Source organism: Antechinus flavipes, chromosome 2, assembly GCF_016432865.1.
Source record: "Antechinus flavipes isolate AdamAnt ecotype Samford, QLD, Australia chromosome 2, AdamAnt_v2, whole genome shotgun sequence".
In the NCBI taxonomy this organism is placed as follows: Eukaryota; Metazoa; Chordata; class Mammalia; order Dasyuromorphia; family Dasyuridae; genus Antechinus; species Antechinus flavipes.
The window spans coordinates 572911003-572934698 of record NC_067399.1 but is presented as its reverse complement, the minus strand read 5'-3'; the positions used below and the strand labels follow the sequence as shown (position 1 = coordinate 572934698).

Here is a 23696-nt window from a genome sequence, read left to right as displayed (position 1 = left end):
AGCAGTTATAGAATACTGTAATCATCAGAATGAAGGCATAGTTTAAATTATAATCCCCATTATATGATTTCTGATCACCATCATGATTTATAACCTTCTTTAAAAACAATAAAAAACCAAAAACAAATCCTTTCTTTGTATGTGTATAGGGGGAATGAGCACAGACTAATTTGAAGACTTAGGATGAAAACCTCACTCCTAAAGCTTACCACCTGTGTTGAAGAGGTTCTGGGCTGTATCCCCAAATGATGAGGTTCAGCACAGGACAGGAAGTTGTGGGAAGCCCTTTCTGGCCAGACTCTTTGTAAATGAATTTACAAACCAGAAAAGTTAAACTGGCAAAAGAAGTTTATTGTTAGCATTGGTTAGTCAGCCTTTGCTAGAAAGACTGAATTCCTTGGTGGCAAGGTCCTGACAGAGGAATATAAAGTTTTTAGCAGAAAAATCCTACCCTAGCAGAGAAAGTGAATAAGATCTTGTTAGGGAAATAAGAGAGAGAGAGACAGAGAGAGATAAAGGGGGAATAAAGCTGAAAGAGAATATCATTTCAGCAGGCAGAGGGTTGCAACGTATGCCAAGGGGAGAAAGAGATTCCTTGGCATGGCCATGTTAGGTCCTCTGCAAGGAATGAGCCCCATGCTGCCTCTTTTTATAATTGAAACCTTGGCTAGAAGCTAGGGGAACCTCTTGGGGGGGACTGGAGCAGTTTGACCTGGAATCAGAATAGAAAATCTTGGAATTGTATGATGTCTCTGGGCTAATTTCCAACTAAATAGAGTTAGATAGAAATCTCCAGCTCAGACTAAGTAAGAGTGGTCATGGATTCAACCAGTCTCACCTAGATAACAGAATGAAACCACTTTATCTTGATTCCCTGGGGAGGGTCTCTCAGGGGAGAGCTTAGCATTTTCCCAAAGTCAGAAAAAGAAAAAGATACAGGGCTCCCCTTGTCAGTGGACTTTGGTCAAGAATCTTAAATTTCCTGTGTCCTCAGTTTCTTCATTTTTTAAATTATGGAACTGGACTAAATGGCCTCAGAGGTGTTTTCCAGCTCTAGATTTATAATCTTCTAATTCTCTAATCCAACAATTTAAATAAAAAAAGTTCCCTCTTAAATCACTGATTTCTATCCATCTTGGATATAAAGTACAAAACTTCCACAGGAGAAAAAAACAGGAACCTTATCTCTTCTTACCACCCATATTAGCATATTTAAATTTTTTATTTCATATATTACAGATAAGCAATATTACTAACCTGGTATTAAAATAAGAAAAGAAAAAAATAGGAAAAAGTGATATTTATAGCCATAAAAAGATGCATCGACATGTGTTGGGCTTAATGAAACAAAGCATTTAAGTTTAGCACAAAAATCATAGAATCTGTTCATCATAGTACAAATGGAACATTCTTTATCTAATTTTCATTTTATTATTTCAATTATACTAGGCAGAATTATAATTAAAGTATAAAACCTAAAAAGCAACTGATTTTAAAGAATTTTATTTAGTATTTTTCAAAGTAAATAAAATTTTATTGTAATCATCTAAAAATCTAACATAGAAATTGGGATATCTTGTTTTTCACAATTCTCTGAAATCTTGGTTTAGAAAAAATAGCTCTTTGTAAATGGTCTTTGAGGAGGGTTCTTTTTATGTTAGTAACTTGGCAAGGAGCAGATATTCCTGTTAGAATGGTTAAATGATTTGATGTAAATTCACCATTTAACATTCTGAAGTAAATAAAATATTAATTTTTTATCAAATATCATAAAATGTTATTTGAATCCAGAGACAGAACCCTGAAGACTGAATGTGGTCTTTCTTGCACAGCATGACAAATTTGGAAATATGCTTAAAACAATTGCACATATTTAACCTATATCAGATTGCTTGCTATTTGGGGGGGAGGGAAGGTAAAGGAGGAAAGGAGGAAAATTTTGGAACACTAAGTCTTGCAGAAATAAATATTGAAAACTATCTTTGCATGTGTTTTGAAAAATAAAATTTTTAAAAAGTAGATCATTTAGTTTCTAATTTTTAATCTATGCATCCATGAGCCTTCATTAAATGTAATTTTTCTATGACCAAAAAAAAGAGAGTTATGACAAAACCCTGAAAACTCAAGATGGGACTGAGCTAAATGATATTATGGGAGCATTGATTTCTTGGTCAACGTCAAGAAAAGACAGCTTTAAATGTAGCTTTTTGAGGATAACTCCATTAGTGTTAAGATGACCAGATGTCCTAAATGGGTTTCACCCTCTTGTCCCCAGAGGCCATCCCAGATTCTGTTCTGGATCAGGTTTCTCTCTCTCTCAGAAATCACCTATGCCTTTCCTTAAAAAAAAAAAAAAAAAAAAAAAAACTGAGATTAGAAAGGATATAAAGAGAAAAGACTTGCAAAGTGATTTTCCTTTCTAAAATTAAGAGTTAAGCAATTTAAGGTACCAAAGCATAAGTCTAAACAAAGAAAATAAATTAGCCCAAAGCTAAATAAAAATACTATAACTTTGGGTTCCTTGATGCTATAAGTAAAAATTTCAGAAACTACATAACATGCATAAACTACAAAACAAATTCTCTCTCCATATTCATTTCCCTGAAATTCTACAAAAGAAAGTGTTACTTATATGGTGTTAAAAGTCTATAAAGAAAGAAAAGGGAAGCATCAGGTGGGAATTACCTCCTTTAATGCTTACTCATTCTTCTTGCAACCTTTTACAAGGAGAGTTGATCTTCAGCAAATTAGATAATTTAGCAAATGGCTAAATTCTAGTTCCCAAACAACCAATAAATTGCTTTGCATATTCCTATTAGTATTACCCCAGACAGAGCTCTGCCTAGGTCACTGTGAAATGATTAGTAACTTCAAAGACACCACTCTCTAAAGGACCCAGCTCTATACCTGCTTCTCAACTCTAGCCTTGCACTATTAAATGCAGTTATACAGAAGCCAGCTGTTACAAACCATTTATTAAGGCAAAGATAACTTATTCTTTTGAACCTTTTCTCTTTCCCCACTTTCTTCTCTTAAATTGGCCTTCTTGTTCCACACTGGTGATCTGAAATAATGATCATTTTACATACTACTTTTCAAAGATAATCTCAATTTTCACTAGGTTAGAATACAAAGTCTTCTATAGACAATGAAAACTGACCAATGAGCAGTAATAGTATTCTATAAGCTCTTAAAACTGAAAAAAGGGCAATTTTCATATTCCAAAATTCAAAATATCTTCCACTATAGTCATATCATTGATAACTTATGGGTTTCCTATAATGTGCCTATAAATCACAGAAACAAGAAGTTTAAAAAAAAAAAAAAAAAAAGAATATATTCACATATCTAAAATGCTACTTCAAATTTTTAATTTCCAATGAAAATAAACAGAGTTTGGGAAGTAATGTTATAAAATAAGAATATTTAGTCTTTTCTAATTTGTCTCTCTTGCTATCTTTTTCTCCCTTTCTGTATGGTTCTATCTCCAGTTTCTTTACTGTTTTTGGTATAGTAGAAAGAACACTGTATTTTAAATCAGAGGACTTAGGCTTCAGGTTGACATCAGGTACATCACTTTACCTCTCTGGGCCTCAGTTTTTCTATCTATAATAGGAAAAGGTTACACCAGATGGTGCCTTCTAACTATACATTCTGTGCCCTTTTGGTGACATCATGATTAATTCTGGAGAACAAAATCCTTTACTTCTCCCTACAAACTATGTACTAGCACCTAAGGATGTTTTTCTAGGCAGATTCTTTTTAAGTATTTAAATAGAAATAACAATAACAGTAATAACAAAATAAAACTCAAATAATATACTTTGATTTTTACAAAGTGTTCTGTCTACAAACATCTTACAATATATGCTTTCAAAATATATTTACCCTTCATAGTTTAGCTATTAGTCAAATCAAATATAATACATATCATAAGCTTCAGAGCTCTCCTACTGCACTCATATTCTTAATTCTTCTCCTTTCTATGCCAACTTAGTTTTCCTTTGTAAACCCATTTGGAAAGAGATCTGGACTAGAGAGTCCAAAGACCTGGGTACAAGTCCAGGGTCTAATACTTACTAGCTCAGACACTGGACTAGTTTTTTAATCTCCCTGATCCACAGTTTCTTCATAAATAAGTCGATGTAAATAATATTTGAACTGTCAACCTGTTAGGAATATGCAAGTTATTAGGATCATATGAGATACTGTAAAATACTTTGTAACCAATCACAAACCTGACACTTTCTCATCATCTGTATTTGAGATGAGGATGAAATTATATATATTCTACTTATATATCCTTCCACTCCTACTCCACCTGTTCTTGTCAACTCCATTCTTAGTTTTGTTTTTGTTTTTTCTTATTTCATCACAGGCTTCATTTGGCTTTCCTAATCAGTCTCTACATATGATTAGCTAGCTACCACCGCAGAAGCTTTCAAAAACCCCTCAATGATGACCAAGCTCCAGAATCTGTATAACTTCCCAGGGTACCTAATATTACTAAAGTCACAAAAATTTGCCAATTATAAAGTTACTATAAATTAATGTACTATAAGCCCCTCATTTTAATACTAATAATATCAATGAATATCAATATGACTGAGTTATAGAACATTACAACACAGTGTCAGTTAATAAGTGCTCATTCATTCATTCCCTGTCCCAAAGAAATGAAACTGAAAATCACCTAGGCAATGGAAAGGAGTCAAGATGGATATGAACTAGCTATAAAACATCACAAATAAGGTATTATAATGATATTTTTTTTTAAAAAAGATATCACGAGGGGGAAAAAGGACACTAAAAAAAGATGGGCTAGTCATTACTTATATAGAAAGAAAGAAAAGTAACCTTTAGACAGTAAATAGAATTGACCTGTAGGCTCTTGATGCCAAAGAAATGAGAACTAAATCTAGAGATATATCAGGAAGACATCAAACTTATAGGAAGACATGGACAAAAATAGAAATATGTATCATTGAAGAGAATATCCAAAAAATGAAAATTAAAGATAAACTTGATCATTCTAGTATTCTAACTTCTCCCCAAAACTTCATAATTGCCAATTTCCCATTCATTACCTAATCTGATTTTCAGTGAGGTAGGTAAAGTATTATTTTACTGAAGGTTTTGTGGTTGCCTCAAATGGATACATACCCACTAGTGTGTAAGAACAGTCTTGAATTTAGGTCTTCTGGCTATAAATCCACACAACATTTCACTGTAAACATTCTTAACTGGACTCTCATTACTGCTCTTGATGTTCTACAACCCTTTTATTCATCTCATAAACTTTGTTATTATCATCATCACAATGCCTATTTCTAAACATTTTCAGGCACAAAATTAAGCCCAAATCAGTCACAGCATATTGAATTAATTAAAAATTTATTATTCACTTTTTGCAAAGCACTGCCCTATCCCTGGAAAAGACAAAAAGTTTGGATAAGACAAGACCCTAGCCCTCAAGTCGCAAAAAGGCAATTACTGTTTCTATTTTACTAGAGACAGACATCATTTCTAAGTTCTCGACACATTCCTTTCCTGCACTTCAAAATCTTTTAATCACTTCTTTTTCTTTTCTTTCCACCTAATTCTTAAATATCTCTTCTAGGTAAATGAAAATAGAGAGATTTAAGTATTTAATGGAAAGAAAACAAAATAATTGTGATATATGAGAATTGGATGGGGGTTTAGTTTCCACAGTTATGAAAAATGAACTAGAGAAACAGAGTAATAAAACTTTAAACTCAAAAATTAAATTGAATCCTAAGAAATGGAGGTTAGGACATGGAACGAGAAAATAAAAGAATGTAAGAGATTTGGACTAAGAAATATTTGTGATATGTAATAAGAGGTGGATAACCACTTACACATGGTGGGGCAGACTTTTGTGATCAGAGGAGGAGACTTAATACTCAAAAGGGGGAATTAGGATAGTATTTAGTCAAAAGGGATTCACAGGAAGGATTAAACTACTTCCAAATAAGATGAATGCCAAGGAATTAGAAAGATGTAATCAGAGGAGGAGATTTACACTCACACTCCAGATAAATTGTGATTTCTGATACTCAGCTAACGGGGCATTAAGGGAGACCTATTTCTGGCATAAAAAAAGGACAAGTATTGATTCCAAGCAGTCCTATTCTATAGGCTACCCACATCTGCAATTGTGTAATTAAAGACTTTTAATTTCACCACTCCCAAATCCAATGGTGTTATTTCTCACAAAACTCAATGTAGGCATTAGATTTTCCCAATAAAGAGAAATATTAAACATAAGCTCATAGAGAATGAGTAGGAAGGGGGCATTAGTGACTCTAGTCCAACCCTATCATTTCACAGTTAAAGATGTTTAAGTAAAAACCAAACAAATAAAATAAAATAAAATAATATTAAATAACTCATCCAGGTAATAAATGTAGCAAGTATATGAGGTAAGATTTAAATCCAAGTCCTTTGAGTCCACAGTTGTACTCTTTTTATTATACTACATGTGATGAAAACAAAACTGAAAAAGACAACACAATGCAATATATGAAGGTGGAGTCAGAAGACCTTAATTCAATTTCTGTGTGACTTACCTAACCTTTGTGACCCTGACAATTCATTTTTATCTCTTTCAGAATCAATTTCCTCATATACACTAAAATCCTCTCCAATCTGAGATCAATGATTTTATGATTCCAACCATTTACTGACTACAAGATATACATTTGAAACAAAGATATAGAATGACTGGGGGGAGAAGGGGGGAAGGAGGGAGGAACAAAATCACATTACATGCAACCTTAAAAATGCAAGAATTGCAATCATGATCTCAGATAGTCCAAGTTTCTAACAAAGTCAAGAGAGACAAATAGGAAAACTATTATGCTTAAAGGCTCTATAGACCAAAAAAATAATTATTAAATGCATATACACAAATTACATAGTTGTCAAGTACAGTATAGCTAAAAAAAAGCAGTGGCTTTGTAATAGAAGGACATGACTTCAAAGACTGACTCATGCCTACCTACTACCTAATTACTGTGGGCAAGTTGTTTAACCTCTAGCACTTTAATTTCTTTATATGTAAAATAAAGAGGGGTGGAGGGGAGGTAGGCTAAAGGGTGGACTAAATGAGTTCTGATGTCACTTCCAGCTCTAGATCTATGATGTTATTCAGCTCTTAAAAAACTAAAAGAACTGCCCCTCCTCCCTCTCCCACCCCCGCGCAAAAAAAGAAAAAAAGCTGAATAATTCCAGTAGAAAGATAAGCAAGAAGAAAAATATAAAATGAAATGAATTGTTGGAAAAACTACATTTTACTGACCTAAAACTATTTCTAAATGATAGTGTTAAAGAGTAAACATATTCTCAGCATCCCATAACACCTTTACAAAAAAGAAATCACACAAAAATCATTAAAGAATATTTAAAAGGTAGATTAAATAAACATATCTGTTACAGATCACAATGCAAAATAATTAAGTTCATAAAAGATAGAGAGATCTGAAAAGAGACTAAGTGTAAAGATACTGAATAATTGACTGGCCAAAGAAGAAACCACAGAAAAAATAATTATGCTAATGATCCAACAGCATACCAAAGTTTATTGGATGTATAAATATTCTTAAGAATTAAATCTTTATTTCTTGAAAATTATGTTAATACTGAGGATCAATATATTAAATGTGTAACTAATAAGATTAGAAAATAAACACATTAGCAGCTCCAAAAACAACAAATACTGAAAATTAGAGAATTAGATGAACTAACAAATTTAAATTAAATAATTGATTTTTTAAAGTTTTTAGTTTTAAGACAAACAGAAATCGACATGCTATTAATCAACCTAGTAATAAAAAGTAAAATATCAAAATAAAAAATAATTATGGTAAATTCAGAAAGGAAATAAAATGAATTTTCTGAAACTATGCAATCACAGATAATCAAAACTAAAAACAGAAAGATAATTAGTATTACCAAAAAATTACCTAAAATAGCAAAACAAGAAATAGATATCCTAATCCAATCTTATAAAAATAAATTGAACAAGCTGTGACTGAACTATAGAATGGATTTATATCAAACATTCAAAGAGCAATTATATATATATATATGTGTGTGTGTGTGTGTATATATATATGTATATATTACAATTTATTTTCAAAAGTAGAGACAAAAAGCAAACTCCTTCTAAGAGACAAATATGGTCCTGTATCTAAACTAGGGAGAAACAAAACAGAGAACAAGAAAGAAAAAAAATCTCACTAAATAGTGACAATAGATAAAAATATATAAATAAAATATAAACCTATGGTAATATATCTATAAATAATTCATTGCAACTAAAAGGTATACCAGGAATGTAGATAGTTCAAAAATTAGGAAAAGAATTAGTATAACTAATCATATAAATATAAGGAAAAAATGTCAAAAGATGAAAAAGTCTGACAAAATAAAGCATTAATTTCCTCAATCATTCATTCTACAGCATTTACCAAGTATGTATTGTATACTAACCATGGTTAAAGGAGCTGCAAATGCAATGACAAAAATTAAATGATCCCTGTCCTCAAGAAATTTTTTTCCACTCAAAGAAAACAATCTGTAGATAGAAAATTAAATATAAAATAGCTACAAAGTATTTTGTTACAAATCCTAAGATGCATTGCCAAAGAAGAATCATTTTCAACAGTCAAAAGAATGTGTTTCTAACTAATAACTAATATTTTTTTGCAATGGAAAAACATAAAAATTTCTCCTTGTATGAACACAGATTACTTTGTTCTGTTCACACTAATAACACAGTTCTAAAAATGCTAACTACAAATCAATATGACAATAAATTAAGTTAATAACAGTTAACATTTATCTAGCATACACCGTGCTGAGGACTTAGCAATTACTATAATTGATCCTCACAAAAATTCTGGGACATATAGATACCCATTTTACAGATGAGGAAACTTTAGCAAACAGAGTATTAAATGATTTGCCCTACCTAACAAAGCTGTTAGTTGTCTTAAGGTTGGCCTTGAACTCTCCCAGATTCCAGGCCCTGCATTTATTCTATCCATTATCATTTAGGCTACCTAAGTAAATTGCATGGTTTGGCTTGAATAAAGATAAAGAGTAATTTGTTATTCACCTGTAACACAGGATAAATTAGTCATTTCCATTAGCAATAGTCCCATATCTGTCCCCTCTTTTGTAGCTAAGCTTGAAAAGGAACATCTACAATAATGCTCTCTACTTCTTTTACTCACACTTCCCTAACTTAGCCCAGCCTCAAACCTCATCATTCCACCAAAACTACTCTCCAAAGGTACTAGCAATCTAATCTGACAAATCTAATGGCCTTTCCTCAATCTTCATTCTTCTTAATCTCTTTGTAGCCTCTGACACTGTCAAGCATTCTCTTCTTGAATATCTTTATTTTAGGTTTCTAAGAACAACACTCTTCTAGTTCTCTTCCTACCTCTCTGAATATTCCTTCGCAGTCTACTTTGCTACATCTTCATCTTCATCCAGTGGTCTGTCCTGAATGGTCTGTCCTGAACCCTTCTTTCTCTCTATAAACTTTTTCACCAATCTCATCAGCTTCCACAGATTCAATTGTCATTTGTAGCTGATCAATCTCTCAAATCTCTCTACTAATCTTCAGTATCACATCTTCAACTGCCTATTGAACATCTCAAGCTAAAAGGTTAGCCCTCACCATGTCCAAAACTGACCTCATCTTCTCACTCCAAAGACACCCTTCTTCCTAACTTCCCTAATACTATTGCACATATGTACCACTATCCTCTAGATATAGATCTAGAATGCTCTCCCTCTTCATTCTCTACCTCCTTGGTTTCTTTTATGTCCCACCTAAAATCCCACCTTCCACAGGAATCCCTTTTCTGATTCCTCTTAATTCTACTGCCTTCTAGAGGTTGATTATTTACAATATATCTCACTTAAAGTTTGTGCTTGGTTGGTTGCATGTTTTCTCCTCAAGCAGACTGTGGCTTGTTCTTTTTTCTTTTTTGTGTATCCTCAGTGTTACCAGTGTCTGGCATTATGTCTGATCTTCATGACCTAGTGGATCATGTCATATTATGCATGAGGCTTTCCTAGGAAGATACTGGACTAGTCTGTCATTTCCTTCTCCAGTGAACAGACATTACGAGACCTGTGCAGGATTATACAACTAGTAAGTGGGAAGTAAAATTTGAACTAAGCTCTTCCTGACTTCAAGCTCAGAGTTCTATCCTATGCACTAAACACATAGAAGGCTCTTAATAAATGTTTATTGAAGACTAAAAGGCCAAACAGAGGTGTTTATATTTTATCCCAAAGGCAATAGTGAGCCACTGAGGGCTTTTTTTTTTGTTTGTTTGCTTTTTGAGCAGATGAGTGATATGACCAGACTTACACTTTAATAACATCAATGTGACAGTCGTGTAGTAGAGAAAGTATATTGGCCTGAATGTAGGAGGACCAATTAGAAGACTACTACAATAGTCCAGATGAGATGTGGTGAGGGACTGGCCCAGAATGGCTGTAGTATAAGGGGAAAGATAAGAGATGCTGAGAACATGGAATGAGGAAGACTTGGCAATTAATTGGATATGGAGAATAAAAGAGCACAAATATTGGTGAAAGTAAAGAATACTGAAGAATGAATACTTGTTGATTCATTTTTTCCCCTTGTTCCTTGGTTCTCACACCCAATTTGTTCTTAAGTCATATAGATTCCTAATTCATAAGTTTTCTTGTATTCATCTCCTACTTCCTCTCCCTGCTGTCATCACCTTACTTTGGCCTTTGTTACCTAAAACTAATTTTATGGCTGAATAGGAATTCAAATATAATTTTGTCTGTTCTCATTTTATGTGAGATAATTGAGATCCTGAGAGATGAAATGATTCACTAAAAATCAAGTATCCAAAAAAAGAACCTTGGGTTCCTAATTTCCAAGTAAACACTTTTTCTAAGATATTGTATTCCAAACTCTTCTTTGGACTCATAAAAACATGCTAGGAAAGTAGCACAGTGGATAGATTGTCAGGCATTAAGTCACAAAGACTCTTCTTCTTGAGTTCAAATATGGCCCAAATATGTGTGAACCTAGGCAAGTCACTTAATCCTCTTTATTTCAGTTTCCTAATCTGTAAAATGAATTGGAGAAAAAGAGCAAAAAACTCCAGCATCTTTGCCAAGAAACCTCCAAATGAGGTCACAAAGAATTGGACATGATTCAAATGACTGAACAATATAGTGAGGGGACTGGAAATTACAACTAAAGTACTGTCTTCAATTAGAAAGACTAGGTGAAAGAGGAGCTTCTTTGCCTCAATTGCTATCTAGCCTTATTCCCCAAATATTATTCCTATCTTATTCCTCTGTCAAACTGAGACCTGGTGAAGACCTTAGCTTAAAAAGGCCTAGGATTCCCATTGCATCCAACTGTATGCCACAGCATCACCTTCCTTATGTCACTTTTTCTTTGAGAAGAAGGACAAACAACAACAACCTTAAGCAGCACATTAAGCAGCTAGAGCACACCCAAAAGGAAATGAAGAAGCCATTACAAAACAAAAATTGGTTGAAGACATTAGGTATACTTTCCCAAGACTAAGTGGAAAATGTGATCACTTACTTCAAGAATAGATAGGTTGTCATATGGAATAAGATAGACTTGTTTTGCTTAACCTGAGAGGTCAAAACTAGAATAATGAATGGAAGTTGCAAAGATGCAAATTTCAGGGGGATAAAATGAAAATTTTTCTAACAATAAGAACTGTACAAAAATGTAGAATGAGCTGTCTTAGGAGGGGACAGGTTTTACCAACACTAAAGGTCCATAAGAAGAAACTGGATGAGTACTAATTATACAAGTGATTCTTATTATATGTTAATCTCTTATGTATCTCAGAGTTGGAAGAAAATTAAGACAACTTTATAACTGATCTAACGTCTCTCTCCTGACAACAAAAACAACTGCCAAACTTTCTGCTCTGATATATTTTTCCTACTTTTAAAGTTCCAGGGTTTTCCAATACCTATCAAACAAAAATTCCCTAATCTGACTTACATTTTTCCATGCTTCAGCCCAACTCACCTTTCCAGTATTATTTTTCACAAACATACACTAAACATCTTAAACTCCAGTTCAACTGCACTACTGGACAGTTCTCAAACATGTTTCCTGGCTACTTTCACTACTGCCATTTTCTGTGCCCTGCTTATTCTATCTGTCAAAATCCTACTCATCTTTCAAGACCTAGATCAAATCCTACCGTCTGCATTTTCTCTTATCTACCCAGTGAAAGTGTTCTTCTCACTGTTATCCATTAGCACTTTTTCTCCCTTTTGCACAGCACTTATCCACTTTACCATGTATTATACTTACCTGTATATACATTTTATATTCCATCTCCTACCCTTTGTGGAGTATATAAAGCTCACTGAGGGCAGGGTTGTTTTTTTTGTTGTTATTTTTATCCCCAGTGTCTATGTGAATTGAACATAGCAGGCAATTAATAAACATCTGTAAAATTGAATTCCGTTGTATTATAGTTCTTCAGTATTATCTGAGCTCCCTTCCTACATTGTAAAGTCTTTAAGAGGCATAGTTATATTTATCTATGTTATTCCCCAAAGTATTAAGTACAGTATACTCTATATATATATATATATATATATATATATATATATATATATATATATATATATATATATATATATATATATATATATATATATTAATGAACACCATAAAGCTGATACCCCTATGCCTCAAATTAAGCTCCATGTTTGCTAAATCCTCCCTTTTCTCGTCTCTAATTTCCCTAGGAATCCTATACTAAATTATTTCAATCTCTTTCTTCAGAGGTTATATACAACTATTCTCCATATTCTCCAAGAATATGTTCAGGAACTAACAATAAACATATTCTTACTATTATTTCCAAATAATACTGGTTTTTAGTGGACCAAATTTCACATAGCTGTTTTTAAAACTCTTAAGGTATAAAATTATTTCATGCCATAATTTAATGTAGAATATACATTAAAGATAAAAGGAAATATGAAATACTGGAATGAATCATGTTTGATACAAATATTTGGGCATTACAAAGACTTGTAGGTTGACACTTTTGTTTTGAAAAAGTTCTACCATTTTTAGTATTAAAATCTGGAAGTAAAATAAGGTCTAATTATTTTTTTAAAGCTCAGCTTAGTTTAAAAAGTTTTATTTACTTACTTCATCAACAAATATTGTCTACCCTTTGCAAGATACCATGGGAAACATGGTAAAATTTGTGCTCTTCAGAGTGGCATTTGATGAGGATGTCATTCTGAGGATATAAGATATGTTTAGATAATTGCAAACAAAGCAATATATTTGGCAGTATGATCTAAAGGAAGGAGCCCTTGATTTAGAATATAAAACTACCACTAAAGACTGGATGGTTCCAGAGGATAAAGTGAGGCTGGTGACCTAGAACAGCCTTTCTTTACTCAAAGCCAATTTCCTTGAATGCCATGCTATCATTTTTTAAATGTCATTATCCTCTCCAAGAACAAAGGACAACTAGCTCTTTAAGAGCTGTCCCGTTCCTTTTTTTTCCTCCTTTCTTTCCTTTTTTTCCCCCTATCTTTCTGTTTTCTTTCTTCTCTCTCCCTATTTTGGGGTTCACAAGCTAGATGGCTTTCTTAAGGACCAGATCTTAAGTCTCTGGGAGAGGTCAACAAAATGTCCCAGGGCAATCCCAGATAGCTCCAGAATGAATGTAAATAACAACTGTATTCTTAGCTTTAGGTCAGAAACCCTGATTTTCCCCTGCCAGACTGATTCCCACCCATCTCCTACCCCTACTGCTTTTCCCCATTGGGTAAAAAAGGCCATTCTTCCCATTTCTTTCTTACCTAGCTTTAACGGTTGCCTCTAACAAACATAGTGTAAGATCTTAGCTTATAAAAACTGAGGTCTCACAGGTGCAGATCTGTATCTGAACACTGGATCCAGATAATTCCAAAGGAGAAAGTAAGGCTGGTGACTTTGCACAGCCTTCCTTCACACAAACCCAGTTCACTTACATATCCTAATATGTCATGGTCCTGTCATGATGTCATGATTATCTTTGAGAAACTAAGAACACACAAGACTGACACTTACCAATATGTCTGTGGGCAACTCAATTCACTCCTTTGGCTTCAGATTTGCTGAGAAAATATACTTAAGGTCCTTTCCAGCTCCCTAACATTCTGTAATGCTTTGACTCCTCCATTCCCAAGGTTTGGATAACCACCATCTTCATCTTTACACCTTTGCCCAAGCCTTTCCCCTTCCCTCTACCTCTAATATACTATCATCTAGCAATTAGAATCCTCTAACTTCCTACAAAACTCAGAAAAGGCTTATTTATTCTGATTTGTCTCTTGAAGTTATTGTCCTCCCCCCCAAATTATTCTCTACCCGATATATTGGGCATTTACTTTTCACGTTGTTTTTGCCCAACTGAAAAGATCTCTGAGTACAGGAATTGTATTATTTTTTGTCTTTGTATCTTCAAAATCCAATATAGTCTTTAGCACACAGAAAACTCTTAAAATCTGTCAAATGAAGTAATTTATTTAAAAGTGCCACGTGAGTATTATTGAAATGTGCAACTGAAAGAGATGATTTTTGGTTCAGATGATGAAAATTTTCTGAAGGAAAGAGGATTTGAATTTTGTTGAGGACTAGTTTAGACTATAAAGGTAAAAATACTATGAGGTATATTTTAAATATCGCAGCCCAATTTGGTTGAAGTGGAGGGATTGTGTAAGAAAAAAATGGAAAATAATACTTGAAAGGTAGGATGGGCCAGGTAAGCTGGATAGTTGAGTAATGCACATGCTATAAGGATAAGTAAAACGTACATCAAATATATATCCCCTTAAGTAAACCAATGCCTAAGCCCTCTTGGATCACCAAGTATTTTGTAAATATTACTTTATGCAATGAAGTTTATTTGTGATGGAGGATTGGGTAGAAGGGAAAAGCCTAAGCATGGGAAATGAAGGAGTCTTGCTCAAAACTTATAAACCAAGCCATGAATAACTAGATATAACATTTAAAAAAATAATAACTTTACATTCAAACTGATACAAAATTGAAAATTTTCAATTATTTTGCTGTAGCTAGCCAGCCCTTACACAATGGTTTCAACAATGATCAAGTGTGTCAAGCAAAGAAGTACAAACCCTCAATTATTCACGTGGTTTTTTACTACTTGTAGATTGTATCCAACATAGTTATATATGATACAAACACAACTGAATCATTTCAAAAAGCCTTAATCCAAATGATTATATCACTACAGAATTTAAGGTTCTTCCTTATGTCACACAGTCATCAAGAACATGAATAAACAGCATATGTTAAATATGAGGACTCACACTTCCTTGTTGAGAAACTATTTCATTTATCCAGGGATGCCAAGGGTCATTTATAAACACATATGTCTATACAAATAGAGAACAACAATAAAATATAAATCCTAACAAAACCCAGTCCTAAAATAAAGGCTGGATGGCAGGAACAGCAATCTAATTCTGTACTTATTATACAATAAGCAGTCCTTTTCACATACAAAATTCAGGGCCTCAAAAGATTCTACCAAAAGATGAAGATGATCTTCACCATCACTGTCCTGAGGTTAGGTGGAAAATATATTACTGATGATGAAACTGGGGCACACACAGGTAAAGTAGTTTATCCCACTTATAGATGTGGCCTAGACAAAAATAAATCCCAAATTCCCTGCCAGTTCTAAACACTATGCTAAGTCTTTTCTTATTGGAGAAGTGAATGCTAATTGAAGGACACAAGATTTCCCACCCCCCTCCAATAACACCAAATTCAAACACAATCTGGATTAACAAGTCATTTAATTCTATGAAAGGTGACAATGACTAATCAATTTACCACCATCTCTTGGACACAGTGTGGTTTCAGTGAATCATCAATATTGACAAAATTTACCTGAAAGGACTACTTCAAGGGCATTGAAGGTAGTTCATTAGATTTCCATGTACTACCTGATTCTTAGTTCTTTTAAGATTATCGGGAAAGCGATCAACTTTTTGGGGGGGGGAAGGAAGGAGGAGAAGAGGGAGGCAGTTTGCTCAAGTACCTTCTCCAAAGAAACAATCATAAAACAATTTCATTCAGACCCAGTCTCCAAACATCACTCACTATATTCTGCAACCTTCATTAACAGCCACAAAAGAACTATCTTGTCAAAGCTGATGAGACTCTAAGTGGCCCTAACATTGTATTAAAGCAAGTGATCCTTTGAGTTTACATCTACCAAGAACCTGGAAGATTTATTAGACTGAAGCTACAGGGGGAAATAATAATAAATTTGCTTACAAGCCCTCCTTCCCACTTCATGAAAGAAGCTAAGGTCGCCTCTGCCTCCATCCTCCTCCCAGTCCCCAAGTGTCTAGACAGACTTCCCCTGTGCCTTCAGCACTTGGGTGCTCAAACCCGCCTCGCGTGGGGGGCACCAAAGGAGGGAGGAGGCGGCACCAGGTCCGGCCCGTGGGTTTGATTTGCTGGTTTTTGCTCGTCCCTGACCCGGGAATGCCCAAACCTCGCTAGCTCAGGCCCTGGGGCCGCCCGACGGCTCACCGGGTTCGCAGGGCCTGCCAGGCGGCGTCGATGTCCGCGTAGAGGTTCTTCTCCGAGGGCTTGCCCGAGCTGACGCCGTAGCCCGAGTAGTCGTAGGAGAAGATGTTGCAGTTGATGCGGGAGCCGAGGCCAATGTAGAAGCTGCACATCTGGCCCAGGTCCACGGCGTTGCCGTGCGAGAAGAGCAGCGTGTAGCGACTGCTGGGAGCGCAGCGGACGAACATGCAGCCCAGCCGGTTGTCGCGGGCTGTGCGAGAGAAGAAGACCTCGACGGCGTCCAGCTCGCGCTGGGAGTACTGCCAGTCCGCCCTCTCGCTCAGGTGCAGGCTGCACGCCCCGGGCGCTGCGGCACCCGCCGCTGCTGCCACCGCCTCCTCGGGCGGCTGCTGCTGCTGCTGCTGCTGCGGCTGCTGTGGCTGCTGCGGCGGCGGCGCCGAAGCCTGAGCCGGGGGCTGCTCCCCGCGCTGCTCCGGGGCCAACACGGTGTAGGTGGGCTCGGGCGGCAGGAAGGCGAGCTTGGCTGCGATGCGGCTGGGGCAGGGCGGGCAGCAGAAGAGCCAGCACAACTCGCCGAGGGAAAAGCCGTTCATCCTGGGGCCTGGTTCGGGCATTGGGACGGACGGCCGCCCGCCAGCCCGCTCGGCGGAGGGGGAGGGGGCGGAGGACAGGGGTGGCTGGAGCCCGGGGGAGGAGGGCGGAGGCGGGGCCCGCCCGCCAGCTCAGCCCGGGCCGGCCCGACCTGCCGCGGCGCGGCGCCGGAGGGAGGTCACCAGCAGCGGCCCCGCGGCGGACGCATGGCGCTGGCGCCTCAGGCCCGGGAGCGGGAGTCGGAGCAACCGCGGCAGCAGCAGCACACAAAGCGGGCGGAGGCGGCGGTAGCGGCCATGGCCGGCTCGTCTTCACGCCCCCCTTCACACACACATACTCACACTCATACACATACATACACACACACACACACACACACCCCCTTCCCAACGCCGCCGCCGCCACAACTTCCGGGTTAGGATGCGGCCGCTACAGCATCCCCCCAGGAGTCCCGGAGCCAGCCCACTTAAGCCGGCCGAGAGGCGCGGCGGCGGCGGCAGCGGCAGCCCCGGCCCGGAGCGGGGCGGGGCCCGGCGTCTCGTGGCGGGGCCGCGGCCCCGTGCGCTGGGGGGAGCGGGAGCGCGGAGGGACCGCAGCCTCGCCCCGCAGGAGCCGGCGCGCTGCCCAAGGCATCCTGGGGAATCCGAGCGCGCGCCCTCGACTGACCGCGTGGAGGTGGGCACCGAGGTGATTCTGCTGGTCCTCTTCCCGCCAGGAACCTTGCACACTCGGCTTCCCCAGGCTGCCCTGCACGGCGGGCTTGCAAGGGGCCAACGCTGGGAGAGAGGGAGCCTGAGGAGTGGGGATGTGAAGGAAGCTTTGACCACCCAAAAATGCAATTCTTGAAAAATAGGGGAGAAGACAAAATTAAGTTCTGTAGTGGAGAGGCCCTTGAGAGAGCCCTGGACCCAGAGTCAGGAGGAAGCGAGTTCCAATATGATCTTAAATATGTCTCAGCCGTGTGACCCTGGGCAAGTCACATAACCTGAGGGACCGGAAGTGGCAAACCAATCCGATGTCTTTGGCCAGAAAACCCCATAGACAGCATTGATGTTTTACGGGTCCGTGGAGTAGCCAAGAGTGCAAAGGGTCTGAACCACGACAAGAAAATGGAAAGAGACATTCCACATTACCCAACCCAACTCTTTTCTTTTAGACTGGAGAAACAGACCCAGAGAGCTTAAGTGATTGACTGAACGTCATATTAACAAATTGTGATTACCATAGGAACACAGGTTAGGAGTTAAAAGTCATCTCTGAGCCCCTGCCCATTTTTCAGATGAGGAAACTGAGTTGAACAGAGCCAAGTCAAAGAATCACAGCGCTGATAGTGACCTCAGAAGTCATAAGGATAGATCAGTCCCCTAAATTTGTGGATGGGAAAACTGAGCCTCAGAGGTCAAATGTTAGAATGCATGATCCATAATAATTAAATCAGAAAGTATTTCAGAGGCTATTTAATTCAGCCCCCTCATTTTATAAATGAGGAAAACGAGTTTCAGAGAGGTAAAGCTCTGACCAAGCTAAACAGTGAATATCCAAGCAGGGTTCTCTGACCCACTAACTCTCCCCTCCCTCCCCCCCATCAATACTGGTACTCTATTGTACAGAGCTCTTATAAAGCCTTGGGTTACAGAATATCAAATTTTAGACCTTTAAGGACTTTAAAAGTCTTCTCCAACTCCCTTCACTTTCCAATAAAGCTCTGAGGCCAAAGGACATTTGTCCAAGACCATGTAAATAGTAAGAGTAGGGCCTGGATTGGAAAACAGGTCTTTGGAGCCCAAAACCAGCACTCTTTGTACTGGTTCAATTTATACTAAAAAACAAGGGTGTAAATGAAGTACAAGCTTGTGTTCCTGACTAAGCAAGCCAAACTCTGGAAAGTTCAGAATTCTTTTTTTTTTTCCTCTCCCTAAAACAATTGGGATTAAGTGACTTGCGCAGGGTCACACAGCTAGGCCTTATTAAGTGTCTGAAGTCAATTTTGAATTCAAGTCCTCCAGATTTCAGGGCTGGTGCTCTATCCACTGCACCAACTAGCTGTCCCAGAATTCTTTTCAATCCATTGCCCTGCCTTTCTATGAATCCAAAATTTGGACTGTGTTCCTTTCCCTAAGGCATAACCTACTGCCTATGTTTAAATTACAGGGAGACCTCTTCTTAACTGCTTTTGGTGGAGGGGAGAATGGATAAAAAGGAATTCCTATTTTATGGAAAATTATAAAGATTTTTTTTTTCTTTTCACTACTAGGACTGTTTTCCCATACATGCATTAACTTCTAGTGAATCCCAATCTGTATAAAAACAAGTTTTGCTAAATTTGATGATTTACCAAATTAAGAATGACATTCTATTCCAAAGTACCAAGTTTTATAGTAACTAAGAGACTAAGAGTGGTTTACGACTATATTGTCATGCAGCTACTATTCCAGGTTTTCTTTTTTTTTTTCTAGCATGTTTAAGTGTATTTTTCATTATTTTTCCCTTTATTTCCTTATTTTTCATAACCTTTTACATAACCTGAGCCTGTTCTAAATATTAATACCAGACTTATACTTTTTTTTTTTTAATGTGACTATCCATGCTCTAAAACTTTCTGTGTTCTTATTGCCAACATGAGGTCTTCAACACTTCCTTGTTTCACTGAGCTGGCAACCCAGTTCTCTTTCAGGAATTGATGGAAGGCACTGTGCCCAGTTACAAAGTCAGGGCAGTTAGGGACAGTGAAATTGGCAGGATCATCACAGCTAGGGGGAAGGGGAAGGGAAAGAAAACACAGGTGTCCAAAAAGGAAATTGGCTTTTATGTTGTCATTTGATGATCTAGTTCTATTGACAGGAAAATACAATTGGAACTTGGGGAAAACATCAACAACCTACTTATCACTAAAATCATAGTGTTATCAAATTAGATTTGAGGCTCCCCTTTGTTATATAGTTCAACATCCTGGTATTACAAATGAAGAAACTGAGGCTCAGTCTGGTTAAGTAATTTGCTTAAAATCATTGGTCACTTAAGAAAGGCCTTTAAAAATCTTGCCCTAGAATTAAAGTTAAAAGGAACTTAGAGATTATATTGTCTATCCCTTTCAACTATGATTAAAGAAATAAAAGATTAGTAAGAACTATTTAGGTATAGTTTTAAGGATATTTTTATCTGATAAAGTAAAAACAAAAAATAAGTCAGTATTGAATCGTCATTTATTTAAAAGTTTAAATAATTTTTTATTTTAATGTTCAGCACCTAAATTCCCACCCCCATTCCCTTGTCTCTCATAAAGAACCATCCCATATGGCAAAAAAGGGTAGATTTTGTTGGATGTTTTTTTTCTTTTTAATCAAGAAAAATTTTATACATTTTGCTTACTGTTAAGTTTATGAAATGTGCCTCTCACATGATGGATGCAAGATGGAATAGCAGAAAGAGCATGGAAACAGGAGAAGAGAACAAGGTTCTAATTTTTATTCTGCCATTAACTATCCATGTGATTTTGAGCAAATCACTTAAACCCTATGAGTCTCATTTATTTCATTGATCAAATGAGAGAACTGAATTAAAATCAACAACCATCTTTTCTTTTTTCAATTCAACAAGCATTTAGTATATCAACTATGTGCAAGGCACTTGATCTTTAAATTCCTTTCCAGCTCAAAATCCCATGATTCTCTACAATTCCAGAAACATATTTAAGGTCCTAAATGTTTTTTTTTTTTAATTTTACATTTGCTTAATAGCAAATGTTGTACATCTTTTGTAATAAATTACTAGCTGTTGTAAGGGATATGACATTCTGATGTTTTTGTCTTTGCATGTTTTTATATATGTTATTTGTATTTAGTTTACCAAAGAGGCTTTCTTTTTTTTTTCTTTTTTTTTTTTTTTTTTGGTATAAGTAGTTATTAGACATGGAAATGAAAGAACAGAACTGTTTATGCTCAGTGCAAATAGAGGAATAAAATACATCTTTGAATATTTGACTTTGCAATCCCTAACACTAAAAAAATTTATGAGGGTTGGGGAGGGGAGAACAGCTAGGTGTCTCAATAGATAGATCACCTGATGTCAGTAGTTCCTGAATTCTAATCTGATCTCAGACATTTAATAGCTGTGTGATCCTGGGCAAGTCACTTAACTCTAATTGCCTCAGGGGGAAAAATTACAGAGCCAGTTTGGGGAAAAATAGAAGAATGATCTAATTTCCACCATCTAAAGACTGGTTCCCACAATTCCACTCATGCAAATTTACTATTTTGTTGTCGATATCCCCACACTCAGCCTACATATACAATTAGTTGTCAAATTTTGTCATTCATATCTTCACAAATTTCCTCATATCTATGCCCTTCTTTCTACTTATACATTGAAAATGCTAGTTCAGGCTCTCATCATTTGTCACCTTAACTATTGAATTAATTTTCTGGTAGTTCTCTTCTCAAGTCTTTCCTCACACCAATCCAAATCAAAATTACTTTCTTAAAGCACAAGTTTAAGCATGTGACACCCCCTTCCCCTACATTCATATTCAAACTCCAGTGGCTTTATCATCTCTAAGATCAAATATAAACTCTTCTGGTATTTAAAGCTCTTTGCAATCTGGCCCCTCCCTACTTTTCCAGTTTTTTTACATGTGTACTCCCATGCATCTACAATCCAGACAAACTGGTCTATTTACTGTGCCTCACACATGACACTCCATTTCATTTTTTACATTTACTTTAGCTGTCCTACATGCTTAGAATGTTCTCTATCCTCCCCTCTGTCTCTTCTAAATCACTGGTTTCCTTCAAAACCTGGCTCAAGTATCACCTTCTCCATGAAAGTTTTCCCAGTCTGCCTGAATCACCATACCTTCCTCCACCAACTATCTTGTTATTCTTCATATATATTCTTGCATATATTTTTCTATGCACATGTCTCTCCAATTAGACTATAAATTCTTTGAAGGCAGTTACTATTTCACTTTTGACTCTGTCTCCTACATGAAGCACAGTGATTATAATCACTGTCCATATTAGGCATTTAATAAGTACTTAATGATTACCTGATTGCTTCTGTTCTGTTTGGATTCAGAAGAGTAAGATGAGGTGGAAATGATAAGAACCATTAAGTAGAAGTGACCATTTCTTCCTAGAGTTTATGATAAAGAAGGAAATTAAATCCAGGCATAGTCCAAGGTATACCCTGAATTTGGGAAGAACAGATATCACAGAGTTCCTAGGGAAAGATAAGTAAAATTCCACCTAGGTAATCAGCCCAGGAAAGATGAGGCTACCTCAAGAATGAAAATGACAACACTAAGAGAAATAATACCAATGAGGAGGTTAAATGGGATTTGTATGAAGAGAATAACATACATGTACTCACCAACCAACTTAAATTTTAAAACAAAATAAATAGAAAATAGATCCAAGGCAGGGTAACAGAGAATGAATATGAGTGCTGCATATGATCTGTAAAATAATAGCAAAATCTCAGATTAAGCTAAGGCTGGTAAGAAGCTAATAACAATAAAAAGGTTTCTTTCTACCTTGGGACTCATCTCTATGTGTATTTTCTTTCTTTTCTCTTCTTTTTAGCTATATTAGAAAAAAATTAAGAACCAGCAGTGGTTCTCAAAGTCTGGTCCAGAGCATCCTGGGAATCTCTGAAATCCTTTCAGAGAGTCTACAAATTCATAATTAGTTTTTTATTTTTAATGTGATCAATATAACTATAAACCACATAAACAAAAACTCGTTGGACAGATCCTCAATCATTTTTAATAGGATAAAGATATTGAGAACAAAAGTTTGAGGACCACTGGCTTAGGTCCTCTGCTTGGACAATGATAACTGACAACAGAGAGAAGGTAGAGTTGCTTATTTATTATTTTATTTCTCTTATCTCTGTCAAGGAGAATTCCTAAAAATCATATATTCACACACATAGGCACACATACACACACAATTCATATCTTCACAAATTTCCTCATATCTATGCCCTTCTTTCTACTTATACATTTAAAATGCTAGTTCAGGCTCTCATCATTTGTCACCTCAACTATTGAGTTAATTTTCTGGTAGTTCTCTTCTCAAGTCTCTCCTCACACCAATCCAAACCAAAATTACTGACTGACATTGTTCTTGCAGGTGGAAGGGGGTCGAGAGGCTTACACTAGTTTTGTTTGATCTTAGAGGATCTGACTTTTTCCTTCCTTGTCCTGATATCTTAAAAGTTGTTAAATCCATTATTGGTATTTCAGTCAGTTGTATATATCTTATTCCTGTCCTCTACTTTTAATTTTCACTAATACCATCCTACTTTGGGCCCTTATTACCTTTTACTTGGACTACTACAATAGGTTCCTAACTCATTTTCCTGCCTCCTTTCTCTTCTTTCTTAAATTAAATGATTTAATTGAATCATATCATTGCTTAAAGTAATTTCCCCTAATACATAG

At 36.6% G+C, this 23696-nt stretch overlaps 1 protein-coding gene and 1 long non-coding RNA gene across 3 annotated transcripts in view; one reads left to right on the top strand and one right to left on the bottom strand.

Moving 5' to 3' along the window:
• ABHD17C (abhydrolase domain containing 17C, depalmitoylase) overlaps nucleotides 1–17708 on the bottom strand; it is an 84110-nt gene extending 66402 nt beyond the window's left edge. Inside the window, exon 1 of one of the 2 annotated variants that reach the window (XM_051981161.1) lies at nucleotides 16667–17708. In XM_051981161.1, coding sequence (XP_051837121.1) covers nucleotides 16667–17611 — 945 coding nt within the window. In that variant the 5' untranslated portion in view covers nucleotides 17612–17708. The remainder of the gene's footprint in view (nucleotides 1–16666) is intronic. The other variant, XM_051981162.1, reaches the window with a different exon arrangement.
• LOC127551434 (uncharacterized) overlaps nucleotides 1–23696 on the top strand; it is an 87438-nt gene that overhangs the window by 30061 nt on the left and 33681 nt on the right. The gene's annotated exons all lie outside the window — the stretch shown is intronic.